This window comes from Balaenoptera acutorostrata, chromosome 19 (assembly GCF_949987535.1).
Source record: "Balaenoptera acutorostrata chromosome 19, mBalAcu1.1, whole genome shotgun sequence".
Lineage (NCBI taxonomy): Eukaryota > Metazoa > Chordata > Mammalia > Artiodactyla > Balaenopteridae > Balaenoptera > Balaenoptera acutorostrata.
Window position 1 is genome coordinate 850,804 of NC_080082.1, and position 20,600 is coordinate 871,403.

Below are 20,600 nucleotides of genomic sequence, written 5' to 3' on the forward strand. Positions count from 1 at the left end.
CTTCTCTGTGGAGCCTTTATTGAGTTTCCAGGGAGACCTGCTTCCCCCGTGACACCTCCAGACCCGCAGGGACCTGGGGGGGCGGGGACTGCAGAGCACACGGAGCTGTGCGGTGTGCCGTGGCCACGAGGCCGGGGCAGAGGGCACGAGGCGGTTTCCTTCCGGTCAGGTGTGGCCAGGCGGGAAGCCGGCTCACTGGCGCCCGGTCTCGGGGGCACCCCAGTCGCGCGGGTAGAGCTGCCTGACAAGGTCTTGCTTGTTGACCTTCCCCATCTGGTTCCGCGGGATCTCCTCCACCAGCAGGAGCTCCGAGGGCACCGCGTACGGGGCCAGGAAACCGCTGCAGAGACAGGCCAGGCCTGAGTGCAGGAGCCGCGGGCGCGAGTGGCACCTCCGCAGCAGGTCAGGGCCTGCTCCTGGGCATGGAGACGCCCCTCTGCCCACTGGGGGAGAGTGTGAGCCTCACCCAGGGCCAGGCCTCCCGAGACCCCGCCCCGGAGCCCCTGAGCTGGAAAGAACTGGTCCTACCTCGCGGTCCATTCACTGCAGCCCTGGCCGGACGGCTGGGGGAGGTGGGTGGGCACCTCACAGACCCCTGGGTGCCGTGACCACACACGCCGGCTGGAGCCACCCCTCCCACCCCAGAGCCTGGTGCCCAAGCAGTGGGAGTGGCCGTCTGGGTCCAGCAGCTGGCCTGCAGCCCGCACCCCCAGGAGGAGCACCGTTAGACAGTGCTCCCTCCTGTGAACGGCCACGTGGTGGGCCCAGCCCCAGGCAGCTCTGGACACCACGCCTAGGCTCCTCCTGAGCAGAGCTGCCTGCTCCTGGCTCGCGGGCCGCACACGGGGCCCCTCAATAGGGAACCAGCAGGTGCACGGGAGGCTGCCCGGGGCGGTGGGGAGAGGGCCACCCACCGTGGCCTCCTGGCCCACAAAGGCTCCACGCTCTGTGGCTGCTGCCAGTGACGCAGACGGCGGGGCATCGGGCAGTGGGGCTCCGGACAGAGGCACCGCGAAGTCTGCTCGGGGCCCGCAGGAGTAGGGACAGCCTTGGCCACTCAGGACGTGTGCAGCAAGGGGCCAGCGAGGCTGGGCAGAGAAACCCCACCCCTTGGCCTCAGTAGCTGGTGCCTACGTCCATCTGCCCACAGATGGCGAGAAACGCTGTTACCTCGGGGCAGCTCTGGCGCAAATCGCCTGCTCCGGGCCAAAGGTCACGGAGGCTCCACCAGGGACACCTGCTCCCCACCCCCCGCTGCACAGCACCACCTCCCAGGCGGCAGAGCGGGTCAAGGGGCAGCCGTAAGGATGCAGGGCCCTGCGTGAAGAGTAGGTGAGGCGGGAGTGGAGCACGAAGGAAAAGGAAACCCCGTCTGTCTAGAATCCCAAACCCGGAGAAGGTCTCTTTCAAGGATGAAGATGAAATTAAAGGCTTCAGACACAGGAGCTAGGGGTCCCCAGCAGCTGACCCATTCCCCACACTTGAGGGTCTGTGGTGGGAGGGGCCGCCCTGGGGGGAGAGTGCCAGACACAGGATACGTGTCATCTTCCTTATTAGTGAATCCTCCTTAAGAGATAACCGTTTGAACAAAAAGTGTTCAAGAACGTAGCGTGGGGCTTGTAACGAACACAAAAGTAAAAGGTAGGACGACAGCGCACAGGCGGGGTGGGGTCACAGCAAAGGCAGGACACACAGCTGGACGCCTAACTCACGGCCACCACGAAGCAGCAGAAGCTGCAGACGCGGAGGGACGCGCTCTAAAGCCTGCAGACCCGCGGATTCTGAGAACAAACCCTGTTCTCCTGCGAGGGGCGTCGGCTTAGCAACTGGTCTCACAGGAAACTGTCAGAGCAGCTCCCAGGCAAACTGAGGCCCTGGGCAGGAACACAGCAGGGCTGAGTGGTTTGTTACAAAGCCAGCTTCCCCATGGGAAAAGCCCCGGGGGCAGCGGTGGCCTCAGCTCCACCGCTCAGCCCCGTGGGGAAGGGAGGTGGCCCGGGGGGCCAGCAGCGTCTCCCCTCCACGGTCTGATCAGACGGCAGCACCTGATCCATCCGGACACCGGATTTCTGAATTCTCCCCGGGGTGTAAGCCCCACGTGGGCCACTGCAACTGGAGAGTTTGGTGGGCGGGCCACGTCCCAGACCGGGAACGTGGTGCTGCCACCGAGCCCAGAGGCCACGCCGGCCCCTCCAAGTGTCGCGGTGCCTGAGGTGGGGCGGGGGTGCAGGCTCCCCCAACTCCGCTAGGAGCACAGCGCAGCGTCTGCGGGAGGGCGTACGACAGACCTTTGTTTGGGGGTCTTGTAAGATTCAAGAATCTTCAGAAATGAAAAAAATGGCAGCGAAAGGGAAGACATTATTTAAAAAAAAAAAAAAACTTTAAAAAAGACCCCCAAATGGCAACGAACAGGACACAGAAAGAAAGAGCAGCTTCACTGAGCCAACGTCTGGCAAGCTCGGAGTGAGGCCCCTCCCCCATTCCCCCCATGCGGGGGCGGCACCGGCCCTGCGCTCTGAAAGGAAGGCCCCTGCTCTCCCTCCAGGGGGTGGGCAGCCGCGGGGTCACTGTCCAGTGACCGCCCCGTGGGAGGACACAGCCCAGGGAACTGGCCGCGTGGGGACTGCAGGCTGACCACCTGCCCCAGGCCCGCCCTGCTGGGAGCATCTCCACAGGGACCCAAAGCCTCAGCACACAGCACAGCGCCGCCCCAGCCGGGGTCTCAGGCCCCTGCGGTGAGGGGACAACGGGAGCCCTGGGCGTGAAGGAGCAGGTTTGAGGGCCAGGAAACCTGCTCTCAGCAAAGGATGGCAGGTTCTTTCTTTTAACAAAGCAACTGTTTAACCAAAGCGGCAAAGCCAACTAGAATCTTCATCGTGCCTTTGTGAAATTGCAAAGCTCCAACTGTGATTTTGCAAATCCAGGGGAATCTAATCGCCCAGCTGTGCTGCCCTGATAAACAAGGATTCCTCCTGTTTGTGAAATCACGTTGGATGAGCCACAAATATCTTCAGTGCAGAGGAGAAGGAGGCAAGTCGGGCAAGGGGTGTGGGGAGAGAGGGGCAGAAGGAGGGACCTCTTGGATCTAAAATAAAGGCCTTGGGGATGTAACTAACAGCTCCTTTCTGAGCTCTGGCCTGGGGCCAGCAGCGAGCACCCAGGGGCCCGTGTGATGCCCCGCGCTCAGCATGTGCTTCGGGCCCAGCAGCGCCCCCGCCCCGAGCCCGCTCAGCCCACGCCCCGGGGTCCCGTCGGGATGGCTCTGAGCTCAGCTCCTGGGAACGGACCTTCCTTGACAAGGTTCCTCCTACACCCAGGGGGGGACGCACTCGCTCACCATGGGACCCCGTCCACCTCTGACCCGGCCTCGGAAGTTTACACCTGAGTCAGGGGTCGGGGTACTACATCTGCTCCCATCGTCACGACACAGCTTCCCTGGGGCCCTTTGCGCGCGTATCAGTGTGTGTGTGTGCGTGCGCGTGTGTGTGTGGTGTGGGAGGCGCAGCTCCTACAGGACCACATCACCTGGCCCTCAGGCCCCAGCCCAAGACCCTGCCCACCTGCCCGGCCCTCACCTGGCCCACTCTTTGAGCTCCCTGTGGGACAATGAGTGTCCCTCTTGAAGGGTCACCACTGCGGTGACCCGCTGGCCCCACGTCACGTCTGGAACTCCGATCACAGCCACGTCTGTGGAGAAAGAAGAGGGTGGGGACCTCAGAAACACAGGAGGACGAGCACCGCAGGCTGCAGGGCAGCGGGCTCGTGCGGGAAACGCCTGGGGCCCGCCGCCCCCAGAGAAGCCCGCCTAGCGGCCAGACACAGGGGAAACGGGGTCTCTGAGGGGCCAGGACGGCCCAGGACACCACCACTCCTGCGCACGGGGTCACGGCCTGCACCTGGCCAGCCTGGACGCACGCAGGGGGCGGGGGAGCAGGCCAACTGTGGGGGGGGGCGGGGAGGGGATGGGAGGGCAGGCCCTGATGGTGTGCCCCCCATTGGGTACCTGGTCCCCGTTTTGTCAACAACACACACACAGGAAGACACATCTGGACCGCTCCCGAGACAGCCCGGGTGGCCGAGTGCAGCTGTGTCAGCCAAAGGTCAGGGTCCGGGCACCCAGCCGCTCACCCGTGATGCTGGGATGGGCCAGCAGGAGCCGCTCCACCTCCAGGGCGCTGACCTTGTAGCCGCCGCTCTTGATGATGTCCACGGATGTGCGGCCGCGGATCCAGTAGCTGCCGTCCTTGAACACGGCCGTGTCACCTGGGAGAGGCTTGGGTCAGTGGGAGGCACCTGGCTCGGCCGCGGTCGGCGCTGCACACGCATGTGAGCGCCACCCTCCCCGGCACGTGTGGGCCCCGCGTCTGGGAGCGTCAGCACCTCTCTGGGACAAGGCAGCAAGCACCAGGCGGACGGCTGGGACCTCGCGTGATGCCGACGCCAGACGCCTCCGTGGCCCTGCCCCTAGGCAGGTGGCGGCGTCCCACAGGGACGGGCAGGACCCCCGTGAAACAGCCCAGGACCACGGAGGCAGGAAACAAGAGCATCAGGGCCTCCCTGGGGTCCTGGCCACAGCAGGCCCACAGCAGGCCCTTTCCCAACGGGGCTCCGGGCCATACGCAGTGTCACATGGGGGTCTGGCAGGAGGGAGGGACCCCCCACCAGCCATGCTCAGCGCCGGGGCTTCTCCACCCACTTCTCCTGGACGTGGTCCTGGCAGGAGCCCTGCCCAGCTAAGGACCCATGCAGTCCCACCTCAGGAGGTGCTAGAGACCTGGGGTGGGGGGGAACGAGGTCAGCGAGGGCCAGGGCCACACGCCAGACAGGGCATTGCGGTTGGGGGTGGGGGTGGGGGTGGGGGTGGGGCTGAGTGTGAGCGTACACACACACGTGTGCACGGACACATGAGCCTGTGCACGTGGGGACGCCCACCGCGCACTCTGAGAGCTGCGCTGGTGCTTCACCGTCTGCTCTCACACACCCCACGCTGCACACGGGTGATTAGCTAGAATAAATCATCAGCATTTCATGATACATCACACCGTCCAACGCAGGGGGCCCATCCGTCAGCTCGCGCTCCTGGCGACCTGCCACGCGGGGCGCCCCAGCCTATTAAACAAGATGGATGGCAGTGCCCAGCTGGTTGCGGTGGGCTGTGATGCAGCAGGAGCTGGGCTCCCGCAGGTGTGGGGCCTCCTGCCTGACGGGAAGCAGAAGGAAGGAGAGGCACTCTGGTCCCCAGACAGAGTGATGGGGCAGGCGGCCGGCTGGCGGGAAAGGATGCAGGCGTGGAGTAACAGGCGGGCCGCAGGGACAGGACGCGGTCTGCCCCCATCCCATGAGGCCCACCGGGGTCCCTCTCCCATTCCTGCTGTGCAGCCCTGGCTCCGGCCATGTCTTCTCCGCACTGGACAGCCATTGGGTCTCCCGACGGCTTCCCAACCACTGGACGCCAGCCCCTTAAATGCACCCAATGGCCCAGCCAGGCCTCCGCTGGCCAGAGACGCAGCGGTGTTGGGGGTGGGGGTCACTGCCCTGCCCTGGTCCTGCCAGGGACACCCCCATTGCCCATACCAAGGCTGACATGGCTTCGGGGCCTCTGGCCATGTCGCCTGCACCCTCTTTGCTCTGTGTGACACCAACTTAAGTCAGGGTGAGAGCTCCCCACGGCTGTACCCACACGCCCTACGGCAGGCCCCCCAGCCACGCCCCTCACCCCAGGGGTGCTCACACCCGCCACCCCATCTGCAGCATCTGGTTCTCCATCTGCCCGACCCCTTTCGCTGTCCCTCTGCTCAGACGTCACTTCTGTGGCATCTCCAGGTGTCCCCTGCCCGCGCACCAGCTCACAGTTACGGCGGCTTCCTTGCACTGTCTCCCGTCACCAGCTCTTACACTGACCCTCATCCAGCCTGATGAAGAGCAGTGAGAATTAGGGTCTCCTCTGAGAAAAGCCAGGCACCGCAGTGGTAGGGACGGTGCTGAGGACACACGGACATCGCCCCAGGGGGAGGTCTCGGGGTCTGTGTGCCGAGTGAGGAAAGGCCCCGCGGGAGAGCCCTGCTGCTTCCCGGGACCACAGTCAGGCAGGGTGTGCCGACAGATGTCAACACCACCCTGGACTACCCAGTGGCCTCAGTGTGATCACACACGTCCTCGTAAGAGGGGGGCAGAGGGATATTCGAGACACAGAAGACCCGGGAGAGGCCCCGTGAAGACGGAGGCAGGAGGTCCCAGCGGGTCTGTGCCCCTCACACGTGGCTGTGCAGAAGGCCAAGGAAGACGCTAGAATTAAAATGAAGACAACTTCCTAGAGCGGAAGCCTCGTCTGAACACACAGCTTGGTTCTCTCCCTCTCGAAATAAAATCAACAGCAACTGTTGTTTTCAAAGCACAAAGCCGTGCACAGGGAGACAGGAGAGGGCATGATGGTGAGAAAACTGGCAGCTGGAAAGTAAGCGGACAGACCCCGCGGGCTGGAGGGAGGCCGTGTGAGACGGGTTACGGCCGGGTTGCCAGGCGCCCTGCGGGAGGTGGCGGGGTGGGCCGAGCGAGGAGCAGGGGCACCGGCCCTCAGCGCACGGCCGCCGGTCCTTCTCTGGGGACGGAGGAGGGTGGACGGCGACGCGGGAGCCCACGGGCCCTGAGCAGCGGTGGCTGGGCCTCCCCAGCCCCTCTTCCTGCTCTCGGCCCCCGGACCCCTGCTGGGCATCAGGCGGGAGAAAATCAGCCATCAACCCCCGGAATTACAAGACGTGGTCTCCAGAGCCCCCAGGGTGCGTGGCCTGTCGACTTCAGGGCTCCCAGGGCAGAGGGAAGATTCTCTAGGACCTCAAGAGAGGAAAGGTCACGATGCACCAGGAGTAACGCAGCTGCAGCCAGCAGCACACGTGGAAGCCTGACACCAGTAAAGACAGTTTCTAGCCCAGACTCCCGTACCCGGCCCAGCCAGGACGAAGACACTGGCAGACACGAGCTCGCCAGAGCTCCCCTCCCACTCGCCCAGCCTCAGGAGGCTCCTGGGGAACGTGGCCGACGAGGAGAAAGGAGGCAGGTGGGAGCTGTGCGCGGGCGTGGTGGCAAGCACAGGGGGGTCTCCCAGGGAGACTGGGGGCCAGAACAGATGAGCCCTCCCGCCTCGGGAAACACTGCAGCTCCCACGTGGCTCAACCCTGAACGGTGCGTCCACAAGCGTCTGGCAGCCTCCAGGTGGCCAAGATGGGCACGGCTGGGGTACGAGGGCCACGCGTCCTTCTTCCCAAACCGGACAGACCGCTGGAGTCTTCCAGCTGCGCACGTGTGACCTTGATAAAAACAAAGACCTTCTGCCCAGAGGTCTGAGGCCGACCGGGGCAGACGCCGCGGCCAAAAGGCAGCGTAGGGACTTCCCTGGCAGTCCGGTAGTTACGACTCTGCGCTCCCAATGCAGGGGGCCCAGGTTCGATCCCTGGTTGGGGAACTAGATCCCACATGCCGCAATTAAAGATCCTGCACGCCACAACTAAGACCTGGTGCAGCCAAAAAAAAAAAAAAGCCCAGAAAAACAAACAACAACAACAACAAAAAACAAAGGGCAGCGCAGAGGCCCAGCAGGAGTGCGCAGGATGGGGACACGCCGTCCGCACAGAAGCCGCTCCAGGTGGCTCGGAGACTTAACTCCAGCAAAGCCGGGCATTTCTGAAGAACATGTAGGAAGAGCTCTTGACGACCGCTGGGGAACAAAGGGTAAAACACACACAAAGGGACGACCACCAGACAGGACCGCGACACAGCCCCAGCCTCCTGCTCACAAGGTGCCTCCACAGAGAGCCCAAGCCCCGCAGGGCGGCGGGGGCCTGCACACTCGGCAGCCTGACCACACCACACGTCCTGGGGGGCCTGGGGGGCCCTGCCCAGGGCTCTGGTCGTATGCGGTCAGCAGACGTGAAGGGGTCGACCACCTCCAGCTACACGTGCTGTCACACCCCTAACACGAAGCACCGGGCCCCCTCTTTTCAACACGCTGCCTGATTCCTAACTATTGTTGGTCAAAATAAAAGCACTGCTTTCGGGAGAATCACATCAGAACTCAGCGTGGCTCCGAGTGAGCTGCTGGGCAAGAGGACGGAGCTCACGCCTGGGTCCACCCTGGGGCCTTCATCACACGAGAACTGGAAAGATTTTATACTTCTCCTCTGTGTTTGTAAGGGAACGAAGCTTACTGAGGAAACACTGGCAGAGAGAAAACAAAGGAACAGATGACAATCACACAGAGACAGCAGCTAGCGTCTGTGCTTGGCAGTGCAAACCCGCATGACGGCCACACACACACACACACACACACACGTGTGTGGTGCACGCCAGCAGGGGCTCCCTCAGGCCAGGATCACTCGAGTCGTGGTTGCAAAAGGCTCACGATCCTCTGTGGTCTGGATGCACCACGAGGCACCCACAAGCCCAGCGCAGAACAAGGGACTCCAATTTCCCACTTTATAAACATCGTACGTGTCCTCCCGCACCCCGTTTCCTTTGAACGGATTCCCAGGAGCCCTCCTGACACACAACCCGCCCGCGGGTGCCAAGCACCCGCCTCACAGCACCAAGTGTCAACTTCGGAAGAATCTCTGCCAATTTGGTGAAAGGAGACTGTTTCCACATTCGCTCTTTCACCACCACGAAGTAAAACGTTTTCCGTATTTTTATGGCCAACTGCACTTCCTCTCGATCTGCCCGTGGCCATGGCTCGTTTTTCCCACTGGGGCTACTGGGCTCAGGGACCCACTCCCTCGGCCCAGTTGGCCCTCACGTCGTGCGCTCACCGACTTCTCAGTGGACCCCACGCTCCACCGAGGCTGCAGACCTCGGCCACGTGTGCACCCGGCCACAGCAGGGCTCTCTTGTTTCCTGCTGGTGAGTCTTTTTTTCTTATGTAAACAGCCTTTTATGTTTTCCCCTGATAACATCATGTGCTCGTTAGAGAAGAAAAAAAAGGGAGTAAACTCAGCACCCAGATACCCCCGTTAATGTTCTGGTGGATTTTCTTACGGACCTTTTCCCCAATTACCTAAATTTCTTCTACAAGTGCGTTGATTTGTCATTAGGTGTGTGCAGTTTACTATGTCACTTTCTAACAGTAAACGGCGTGAGGAGCTCTTCTTTAGAATAAGGCAGAGATACCATTTCTGTTTCCTCGTGGTCAGCTACAGTCTTTCTCCCATGTCCAGAGGGCAGGAGGGGCTGTAGCGCAGGCTCAGCTCAGCCCCTGCATCCCTGTGTCCTCAGCTCCGTCTGCAGGGTCAAGGTGAAGCCCTGAGCAGAGGGGGGCCCTGGCACCGCCGCCTCCCTGCCCCGGCCGGCACTGGGCCCACGTGCGTGTGGAAGGTTCTCCCCAGCCTGGCGTGCTCAGGTGGGACCTGATCGGGGTCGCCATTGGAGGTGCTTCTGGATAGAGAGCTTTGGTTTCCTGCCTGAGCTGCAGCCAGGACCCCTGGGGCTGGCAAGGAGCTCCCTGGCGATGGAAGCCAGGCTTCATGCCGGGCAGGGAGGGTGGCCATGGCTGGCATGGCCGAGGGATGCCTCTTTCCTCTCGTCCAGACACGGAGGAGAAGCCAGCTGGGTGCGGCCCCTCTCGAGCCCGGGCCAGAATTTGTGTGGCAGGAAGGGCTGGCCAGGGAAAGGGTTAAGTTTAATTCATCCTGATTTCTATTTAATATCACGCTCTCCCCGCAGGAGCGGCAGCTGTGAGCTGATTGCCGCGCTCATTATGCAGCCTGTATCGCTAATGGCCTGTGACAAAGGCACGCGGCTTCCAGGCCTCACCCCCGAGAGCCAATTAAACACACAGACTCCCTTCCTGTTTGCTGCGCATTACAATGAAATTAAACTGAATTTCAAAATCATTTTCTCCTAAAGACATCTCTTTACGATAATTAATGCATGCTATTCCTTTCAACTGAAATATTCATCACGACCAGGGACTAAAATGTTTTACCGCTGACTGCCCTGCACTTCGCAGCGCTGCCGGCCCAGCATTCAGCGAGCCCTGCTATCTGCAAAATCCACAGGGCTTTGGTCCCTGTGCTTTGAAAGAAAAAAAGTTGCAGCTCTTTAGCTGAATTTAAAAATGAAAGAGGATGGCCACAAAGAAGTCAGATTTCCAAGTCAGGACACTCGGAGGGCTACAGGAGGGACACACAAAAAAGCAAGATTAGCTCAAAAGTAGTATTTCTTAAATACTGCATTTGAAGGACAATAATGGTGGTTGGCTGCCACCAGGCTGGCCCGTATGAATGCGAAGTTTACAAAGGGAAGCCGGGGCGCGTGTGAATATGCCGCAGGGACAGGTGGCCTGGGCTCCTGGGCCGCAACCACAGAGCCCTCTGCTGATGCCGGCCAGGGCTCCCGGCACAGGCCTCTGCTCTGGGGGGGGCCTGAAAGGGAGCCCCGAGGTCCCCAGGAGAACCCCTCATGTGCCCCTTCCCCCTCAAGCCCCACCCAGCGGAGCCCCAGCACCCCGAGACTGCTGGGGGTTCTGCACGTGGCCGCCGGCTCTGTCACCTGGTGACCTCAGGCCCACGACGGCGGCAGATTCTGTCACCTGGTGACCTCAGGCCCACGACGGCGGCAGATTGGAGGTGATTTCTGCCCTTACTAACCCGCGCTGCCTGAGCCCGTGGGGAAGACACGCGTGTGGTATCGGCCGGGAGCAGTTCCCCAAGGGGTTACCAGGCCAAGGCCACACCCACCGCTCACCTCCTTTCCCACTCCCAGGTACCCCGTCACGGCCGCCCCCCCTACACTGCCTTTCTCTTCAGCTCTGTGGTCCACAGAAGACCTGGCAAGAGGTGCGTTTCTAATTATGAGGCCAGCACATGACGACAGGGGAACGGGCCTTCCTTTTCGGAAAATATTGCTTTAAGACTATTATTATGAAATAATGCATTTTCAGTACAAAAGTTTTAGAAATACAGACAGGCAATAAGAAAAAGAGAAACCCCAGAACCCCACCTTCTGGCTGTCATGAGCTGCTGTTCCAGTGTGTCCTGTGTGAACACAAACCAGTGAATCAATGCAGCTGCAACCGTGAATACTCCCAGTACCTGCCGAATCGTCCACACAGACAGGACGGCTGGGACCAAGGAGGAGGGGAGCGGGGGGGGACAGAAGGGGTGGGGCTCCTCAGAGCAGGCCCTGGGTGCGCGTCCTGCGAGAGGGCTCCGAGGTTGGGGGGCGGGCGCCGGCCTGCCCACGCACAGACCCCGGGCTCTGTCTCCACGTGCTCCTCTAGCAGGCGACAGAGTGCAGACTTCAGGGCGGGGAGTAACGTAACGAGGGGCCCAAACCAAAGTGCAAACCAACCTCCTTCTATGAAAACGGGGGCGGGGTTACAAAGCAGGGGGCGGCGGCGGGGAGGGCGGCGCGCCGAGGAGGGTCTCGGAGGCGGAGTGCAGTGGTCACTCGGGAAGTGGAGTCCTGACCCACGAGGGGCAGAGGGACCACCTCGTGCAGGGCTGCTGGGCCAAGGGACAGGATGGGAGCCTGGCCACAGGGCTGGGGGCTGCTAGGCCCCCTGAGGGTCATGGCCTCAGGACCTTCCTTCTAGAGGCCTCGGGGGGCTGGGGTGCAGTGTGGGAGGTGCAGCCTTTAAGACGGGAGCACAAAGTGTACCCCACCCCATCTCTGCCCGCCAGGGAGGATTCTGGGGACGTCCCAGTGCGGTGGTACCCGGGTGGCCCTGCCGTCCCCTCTGGAGCCTCCCTCCTACCTGTTTTGAACCAGCCGTCCGAGGTGAAGGCGGTTTTTGTCTCCTCTGGCTTGTCCCAGTATTCCCGGAACACAGAGGGCCCCCTGACCAGGAGCTCCCCCTCCTTCTCCTCAAACCCTGGGGTCACCTGCAACAGGAGAGAAAGGTGGGCGTCAGAGCTCGCCCCTCCAGGGCACGTCTCCACCTGCCCCGCCCCTCCCGAGGCCCACATGCTCTCCTGAAATTAGACACTTTGGTGGGAAAGACGGCAAACGCCGCTTTCCGTGCCCACCTCGGTCACGCCGGCCGCCACCTCCGCGCCCGCCCCGGCCGGGGGGTGTCCGCCTCCCTTCCCCAGAGCTCGCTGCTGGGCCCCATTTGCCTGCCTGCCCACCTCTAAAGGCCACGCTCCCGTGAAACTCTGTCTTCAGGGTGTTTCTTGGGCCGACCGCGGACCCGGGAGGAGAGGGCAGCGGCCCACACCTGCCGTGGCCGCTGGACAAGCTCGGGGTCGGCAGCCTCGGGGCAGGAAGGGAGCCCACAGGGCAGCCCGTTAGGGAGGGAGAGCCGGGTGCCTAGGAGAGCGAGGTGGTCAAGGAGCAGGGATCTCAGCGTTTCCCCTGCTGGGAGCATGGCGAGGGCGGGAAGGGGGCTGGGCGTTAGAGGACTCGGAGTCGATGTCTGTGATGCCAGGAAAGGATACAGCGAGGCGGCACCACACGCCGCGGGGCCCAGTGAGCCCCTCGGGTGCACCCTCGCTGGCTCCGCGCTCACAGAGTTGGCTGACAGTGGCAGTAACTGCGACCCACGAGATCAAGTGCCGTACAGGCCTGTTCAGCTCATCAGCTCCCACCCGGGACGAACTTTGCTGGGGAAAGAATATCCCCCCCTTTTAAAAACAATCAGAGCCCCTTTGAAATGTGCTGTAAAATCATCTGAGTTGTTTGTCTGAGGCCTGGATGGCAAGCTGAACGCCCCCGGGGCCGACCCTGCAGGTGGAGGGTAAGGAGAGCCTGCCCCACAGCAGCTCTGTTCCCAAGCCTTGCTGTCGACTCATCACCCTGGTTCTCACACAGGAGTGACGTCACCCGAGGGGACCGGGCTGCATGTTCTGGACCCAGCCGAGTTCCTGCCATCAGCCTGCTCAGAGGAGGTGTTTGTTTTTTCAACTAAACTGCAGGCTTTATTTGTATTTCACCATTTTTTCCACTGCCATCCTTTATCTCCTCCACTGCCAAGGTCAGCCTGGCCATGGGGTGGCACACCTGCAGGGCAGGTATGCACGGCAAGGCAAAGGCTATGAAAATAATCTGACATGGAAACCAACCCCCGAGATGGCAGGTTGGAACTTGCAGACTTAAGTCAACTAGATAATAGTAAAACAAAAATACCAACATCCTCCACTGGATGTGAACAAGATCCAGAGTCTCATAACACAATATTCAAAATGTCTAGGACACAATACGAAATTGCTCAGCACATGAAAAGCCAAGAAAGTGTCAACTCTTATGGAAAAAGGCCATCAGTGCAGGACAACATCAGACGGCACAGATGTTGGGAGTGCCTAAGAAAGATGTTAAAGCACATATTATCAATGTGCTCCAACAAGTAAGGGCAAAAACACTGCAAATAAGTGGGAATATAAAGTCTCAGGAGAGAAATAAAAGACATAGAGCAGAACCAAAGGGAAATTTTAGAACTGAAAAACACAACAGAAATAAGAAAAATTTGCTGGATGGGCTCAATAGCAAAATGGAGATTACAAAGGAAAGAATCTGAGAATTTGAAGACAGAACAATAGAAATTACCCAATCTGAACAACAGAGAAAAAGCTATTGGAAAAAATAAACAGAGTCTCAGAAGCCTACACCAGTACCACAAGGGCTAACATTCATGCTATCGGATTCCCAGAAGAGAAGCTAGGGGCAGAAAGATATTTGATAAAATTTGGCTTAAAACTCTTCAAGTTTGGTGAAATACATTAATGTACAGATTCAAGAAGCTCCATGAACCCCAAACAGGACAAGCCCAAAGAAATACAAGCCCAGACACATCATAATCCAATCACTGAAAACTAAAAAGAAAGACAAAAATCTTGACAGCAGAGCATAACTTAGACGCATTCAAACGACTACTGACTTCTCAGCAGAAACAATGGAGGCCAGAAAAAAGTGGAATAACATTTTTTTAAGTGTTGAAATAACTGTCAACCCAGAATTCCAAATCCAGTGAAAATAACCTTCAGGAATGAAGATAAAGTAAGGACATTCTTAGATGAAGAAAGAAGAGAATTTGTCGTCAGCAGATCTGACCTAAAAGAATTACTACAGAATGTTCAGTCAGAACAGAAATGACACCAGAATGAACGTGGAAGATCAGAAGTAAAGGAAAAGCAACAGAACTGGTAAATATCTGGTTGAATAAAACTGACTATTCTTTTCCTCATGAGTACTTTAAAAATATTTTGACCATTGAAAGCAAAAATTATAACATTGTTTAATGGAGCTTACCATATACGTAGATGTTACATATGAGAACAACAACATAAAAGGGAGACGGCAAAGTGACCCACAGAGTGGTGACAAAGATCCTCTGCTCCACCCGACTGCAGTGAGGCTCCTGAACCTCCCCTAGGCCCGTCTGTGCACTTACTATAAAATCCAGTTTTAGGGGACTTTGCTGGTGCTGCAGTGGTTAAGAATCCGCCTGCCAATGCAGGGGACACAGGTTCGAGCCCTGGTCCGGGAAGATACCACATGCCGCGGAGCAACTAAGCCCGTGCGCCACAACTACTGAGCCTGCGCTCTAGAGCCTGCGAGCCACAACTACTGAGCCCGTGTGCCACAACTACTGAAGCCCGCACACCTAGAGCCCATGCTCTGCAACAAGAGAAGACACAGCAATGAGAAGCCTGCACACTGCAACGAAGAGCAGCCCCAACTAGCGGCAACTAGAAGAAAGCCCGCACACAGCAACACACCCAAAAATAAATAAATAAAATAAAATAAATAAAACATTAAAAAAAAACTAATCTCATTTCCATAAAGACAAGCAAAAAAAAAAAAACAAAACCTTTTAAAAAAAATCCAGTTTTAGCAAGAACTCGGCTAAGTCAGTGTAGTGAGAGGCCCCCTCCGCCCTGATATCTGCTCACCCTCCTATCTGACTGGGTTCCTCATCCCCCACCATCTCGCAGTTGATGTCTGACCACCTGGCTTTCAAAGATCCTGTTAGGTCGGTTTAGCCAGAATCCCCCTGACACTTGATGTTTCCTCTTAGCAAATTTCCATCCAATGACTCCACCTGCTCCTTGGCTGTGAACCCACACTTGCCGACACTGTATTTGAAGTTGAGCTCAATCTCTCTCCCCTCCTGCAAATCCCACTGCAGTGGCTCCTACACCCATCGTGACGGTCCTGAGTCGGCCTCATCATCTTTAACATGAGTGATGATTAATTTTTCTTTGACAGTACATGTAGCAGGAGTTCTGTGTTCTTCTGGAAGTGTCAAAATGTTGAGTCTAAGTAGATTTCAAAAAGTGAAGTATGTATTTTGTAGTCTCTAGGACAACTACTAAAAAACTAGAAGACATGTGTTCAAAAACTCAACAGATAAATTAAAATGGAATACTAAAAAATTGACCCCAAAGAGGGCAGTTAGAGGGAAGCCAAGCAATGAGAAACCAAGGGACAGAAGAGTAAGCAAATAACAAATGAGAGGCTTAAATTCAAACATATCAATAGTCACATTAAATGCACATGGCCTAAACTTGCCAATTAGAAGACAAACTTCAGATTAGATTAAAAAACATACATGATCCAACTATGTGCTGTCTATAAGAAACTCACTTCAAATACAGTTACATGGTAGGTTAGAAGCAAAGGAATGGAACAATATATACCATGCAAACATCAATCCAAAGAAATGAAAGTGGCTATATTAATACCAAATTAAATAAACTTAACAGCAGAATGTTAGCAGCAGCATTACGTGATGATAAAAGTCAATTCACCAAGAAGGCATAGTAATTGTAAGTGTGTGTTCACCAAACAACAGATTTTCAAAATGCATGAAACAAAAAACTGATAGGAGAGGGCTTCCCTGGTGGCACAGCGGTTAAGAATCAACCTGCCAATGCAGGGGACACGGGTTCGAGCCCTGGTCCGGGAAGATCCCACGTGCCGCGGAGCAACTAAGCCCGTGCGCCACAACTACTGAGCCTGCGCTCTAGAGACTGTGAGCCACAACTACTGAAACCCGTGCGCCTAGAGCCTGTGCTCCACAACAAGAGAAGCCACCGCAATGAGAAGCCCACGCGCTGCAACGAAGAGTAGCCCCCGCTTGCCACAGCTAGAGAAAAGCCTGCGCGCAGCAACAAAGACCCAACGCAGCCAAAAATAAATAAATAAATAAATAAATTTATTTTTTAAAAAACTGATAGGAGAAATAGACACATAATTATAACTGGAGACTTCAACACTCCTCACTTGGTGCTAGAACTAGTAGTCAGAAAACCAGCGTGGCTTTGAGAGACCTGAACACCACCATCAACCTTCTTCATCTAACTGACATTTACACCCCAACCAAAACCAGCAGAATACACACTCTGTTCAAGTGCACTAGAACAGTCACCAAGATAGACCACATTCTGGGCCATAAAACACAGCTTAACAAATTAAAAAAAACTGAAATAATATCAAGTATGTTTTCTGACAGTAGTGGAATTAAACTGGAAATCAGTAACAGAAAAATTGAACAACACACTTCTAAATTATCCATGAGTCAAGAAGAAGTCTTAAGGAAAATTAGAAAATTAGAAAATATTTTGAACTGAATGAAATTAAAACACAACATATCAAAATTTCAAGGGTAAAGCTCAAGCAATGTTTAGAGGGAAGTTCATATCATTAAATGCATATATTAGAAAAAAAGAAAAAAATCTCATATCAATAACCTAAAGTTTTACCTTAAGAAACTAGAAAAAGAGAAAAATAAGCCAAAAGCAAGCAGAAGAGAAGAAGCAATTAAGATAAAAACTGAAACCAATAAAAATTGAAAAGAGGGACATCCCCGGAAGTCCAGTGGTTAAGACTCCACCTTCCAATGCAGGGATGCAGGTTTGGTCCCTGGTCAGGGGGCTAAGAGCCCGCATGCCGTGGGTTGTGGCCAAAAATTAAAAAAAGAAAAAAATTGAAAAGAGAAAAATAATGGAGAAAATTCAATGAATCCTAAAGTGAATTCTTTGAAAAAAGATTTTTAAAATGGATAATCTTCTGGCAAGAATAACAAAGAAAAAATAAATAGAAGACACAAATTATCAACATGAGTTGTGGGAAGCATATCACTTCACACTATGCAGACATTAAAAGGTCAGTAAGGGAATAATACTGTGAAAAACTCTATGCGCATAAAGTATTCAATTTCTCAAAAACCACAAGCTACCAAAACTCACCCGAGATGCAATCGATGACCTGAATAGTTCTTTAACTATTAAAGAAACTGAATTCATAGTTAAAACCTTCCAAAAGAAGAAACCTCTAGGCCCAGACGGTTTCAGTGGAAATTCTATAAAATACATAACACCAACTATATACAATCTCTTCCAGAAAGTAAAAGAGGAGGGAACACCTCCCAACTAATTTTATGATGCTTACATTACCTTGATACCCAAATCAGAAAGAATTTGCAAGAAAAGAAAACTACAGACCAAAATCCCTCACAAACAGAGACGCAAAGATCCTCAACAAAATGTTAGTAAAGCAAATCCAGTACTGAATAAAAAGAATGACCCACCACGGCCAAGTGGGGTCTGTCCTGGAAACACTAGGGAATTCATCCATGCAGCCCACCATATCAGCAGCCTAATGAAGAAAACCCAATCAATGCAAAAAAGACATTTGAAAATATCCAAAATCCATTCATGATAAAAAACACTCTCGGGGGCTTCCTTGATGGCGCAGTGGTTGAGAATCTGCCTGCCAATGCAGGGGACACGGGTTCGAGCCCTGTTCTGGGAAGATCCCACATGCCGCGGAGCAACTGGGCCCATGAGCCACAACTACTGAGCCTGCGCGTCTGGAGCACAAGCTCCGCAACAAGAGAGGCCGCGATAGTGAGAGGCCCGCGCACCGCGATGAAGAGTGGCCCCCGCTTGCCGCAACTAGAGAAACCCCTCGCACAGAAACGAGGACCCAACACAGCCAAAATAATTAATTAATTAATTAATTAATTAAAAAAAAAAACACTCTCGGACTTCCCTTGTGGCGCAGTGATTAAGAATCCGCCTGCCAACGCAGGGGACACGGGTTCGAGCCCTGGTCTGGGAAGATCCCACATGTCGCAGATGGAGCAACTAAGCCAGTGTGCCACAACTACTGAGCCTGTGCTCTTTGCCCGTGAGCCACAACTACTGAGCCCGTGTGCCACAACTACTGAAGCCCACGCGTCTATAGCCCGTGCTCTGCAACAAGAGAAGCCACCGCAATGAGAAGCCCGTGCACCACAACAACGAGTAGCCCCCGCTTGCCACAACTAGAGAAAGCCCACACAGCAACGAAGACCCAACACAGCCAAAAATAAAATATAAATAAATAAATAAATTTATATATTAAAAAAAACCTCTCAGCATATCAAAAATAGAATGGAATCTACAAAAAGCCTATAGCTACTGTCATGCTTAATAGTGAAAGACCAAATACTTTCCCCATAAATCGGAAATAGGACAAGGACATCCAATCTCACTATTCCTATTTGGCATCATACTGGAAATCCTAGTCAGGGCAGTTAGGCAAGAAAAAGAAATAAAAGGCATACAGATTGGAAAAGAATAAATAAATCTGTTCTATTTGCAGAAAAAAATTGTGTATGTAGAAAATCTCAAGGAATTAAAAAAAAAAATCCTCCTAAAACTGAAAAACAAATTTACTAGGATTACTACAGGATACAAAGTCAATACACTAGAATCAACTGTATTCCTATACACTAGTGATAAACAATTAGAAACAAAAAACCAAAAAATTCTATATTTACAATCGTTGAAAAGGAAGAGGAAAAGGAGGAGAAAGAGATGGAGAAAAGAAGAAATACTTAGGTATAAACCTAGCAGAACACGTTCAGGATCAGCATGCTGAAAATCTCACACATACACTCCCCCCCACACCCCCCCCCCAAAGCAGACCTAAGTAAATGGAGGGGGGCACCATGTTCATGGATAGAAAGAGTCGTCAAGGTAAAGATGTTAATTCTTCCCAAATTGATCTATAGGTTTAATGCAACTTTGACCAAGAGCCCAAAAGGATTTTTTGTAGATATGGACAAGCTATTTCTAAAATTGGTATGAGCAAGCAAAAGAACTAGAATAACCAAAAAAAAAAAAAAAACTCTGAACAAGAATAAAGTTGGTAGGATAACACTACAATTCTGAGGCTTACTATAAAGCCACAGTAGTCAAGACTGTGGTATTGCAAAGGAACAGACACACATATCAGTGGAAGAGAATATATAATCTATATATGAACCTGCTGAAATATGTAAAATTGATTTTTGACAAAATTGCAAAGAAGAAATGGTAGTCTTTTCAGCAAACAGTATTTGAACAACTGGATATGGAAAAAAATAAGCTCCAACAAAATTTCATATATAATGCAAAAATTCACCAAAATGCACAATAGATATAAATGTAAACTGTAAAACTATAAAACTTTCGGGAGAAAACTTTGTAACCTGGAGTTAGAGATAACACCAAAAGCATGATCCATAAAAGTAAGAGAAAGAGAGAAATTAGACCTCATGAAAATTAAAAACTTCTGCTTTATGAAATACAAGACAATGTAAAGACAAGCCACAAACTGGGAGGAAATATTGGCAAATCACATATCCGACAAAGAACTCTCGAAACCCAACAGTAAGAAAGTAACTGGAGGGGAAGTGGGCAGAGCAAGAAACACCAGGAATCCAGCTCCCACCCGGACAAGTGCACTGGCAGATATGTCTGATGTAACTATTTTTGAAACCTGGAGTCTGTTGAAGGCTTGCAACTTCCAGGGGAAGGCTTGGAGGGTAAACTGTGGGTAATTTTGGTCATTTTCAGCTCTTAGCACCGTAGCAGCTACCACTCCTCCCGCCCCCGCAGGCAGCTGTGCATGTATTCCTAGAGCAGCTTGCACACAGACTGTGGAAGCCAGGGTGGGCAAAACGGACGCAGATCTTCAATAAGATTATGTCAGCAGATTTCTCATCAGAACTTTGGAAGCCAGAAGCAGTGCACCCATATATTCAAAGTGCTAAAAGAAAAAAAAGTTAACAAAGAATCTGATATCCACTAAAAATGTTCTTCAGAAGTGAGGAAGAAATTAAGACATTTCCAGATAAACAAAAGCTGAGGAAGTCTGTGACCACTAGACCTGCCCTGCAAGAAATGCTCAAATGAGTCCTGCAGGTTAAAAGAAAGCACCTAGTCAGCACACCGAAGCTGTATGGAGAAAGAAAGATCTCAACAGAAGTAAATACATGCACTATTACACATTGTTTTCTACATGATTTAGGAGACTAACACATTAAAAAAATTATCACTGTAAAAACTAGTATTACAAACTTTGGTTTGTAACTCCAAATCTTGTTTTCTACATAATTTAGGAGACTAATACATTGAAAAGAATTAATTTATGTTTTAGGGCACAGAACGTATAAAGATGTAATCTTGTGACATCAACAGCTGAAAGGGGTAAAGACAGAACTGTAAAGGAGCAGAGTTTTTGCATGTTATTAAAGTTAAGCTGGTATAAATCCAAATTAGTGTTAAAATCTTTAGAATGATAAATGTAATCCTCATCGCAACCACAAAGAAATTAGCTGGAGAAAATACACAAAAGGAAATGAG

General features: G+C 53.7%; 1 protein-coding gene across 2 annotated transcripts in view; it reads right to left on the minus strand.

The window, feature by feature from the left end:
• ACSF3 (acyl-CoA synthetase family member 3) overlaps nucleotides 1-20,600 on the minus strand; it is a 57,627-nt gene continuing 37,027 nt past the window's right edge. Inside the window, exons 7-10 of one of the 2 annotated variants that reach the window (XM_057535029.1) lie at nucleotides 11,744-11,870; nucleotides 4,129-4,263; nucleotides 3,576-3,687; nucleotides 1-340 (exon numbers count right to left, since the gene is read on the minus strand). In XM_057535029.1, coding sequence (XP_057391012.1) covers nucleotides 193-340; nucleotides 3,576-3,687; nucleotides 4,129-4,263; nucleotides 11,744-11,870 — 522 coding nt within the window. In that variant the 3' untranslated portion in view covers nucleotides 1-192. The remainder of the gene's footprint in view (nucleotides 341-3,575; nucleotides 3,688-4,128; nucleotides 4,264-11,743; nucleotides 11,871-20,600) is intronic. The other variant, XM_057535028.1, reaches the window with a different exon arrangement.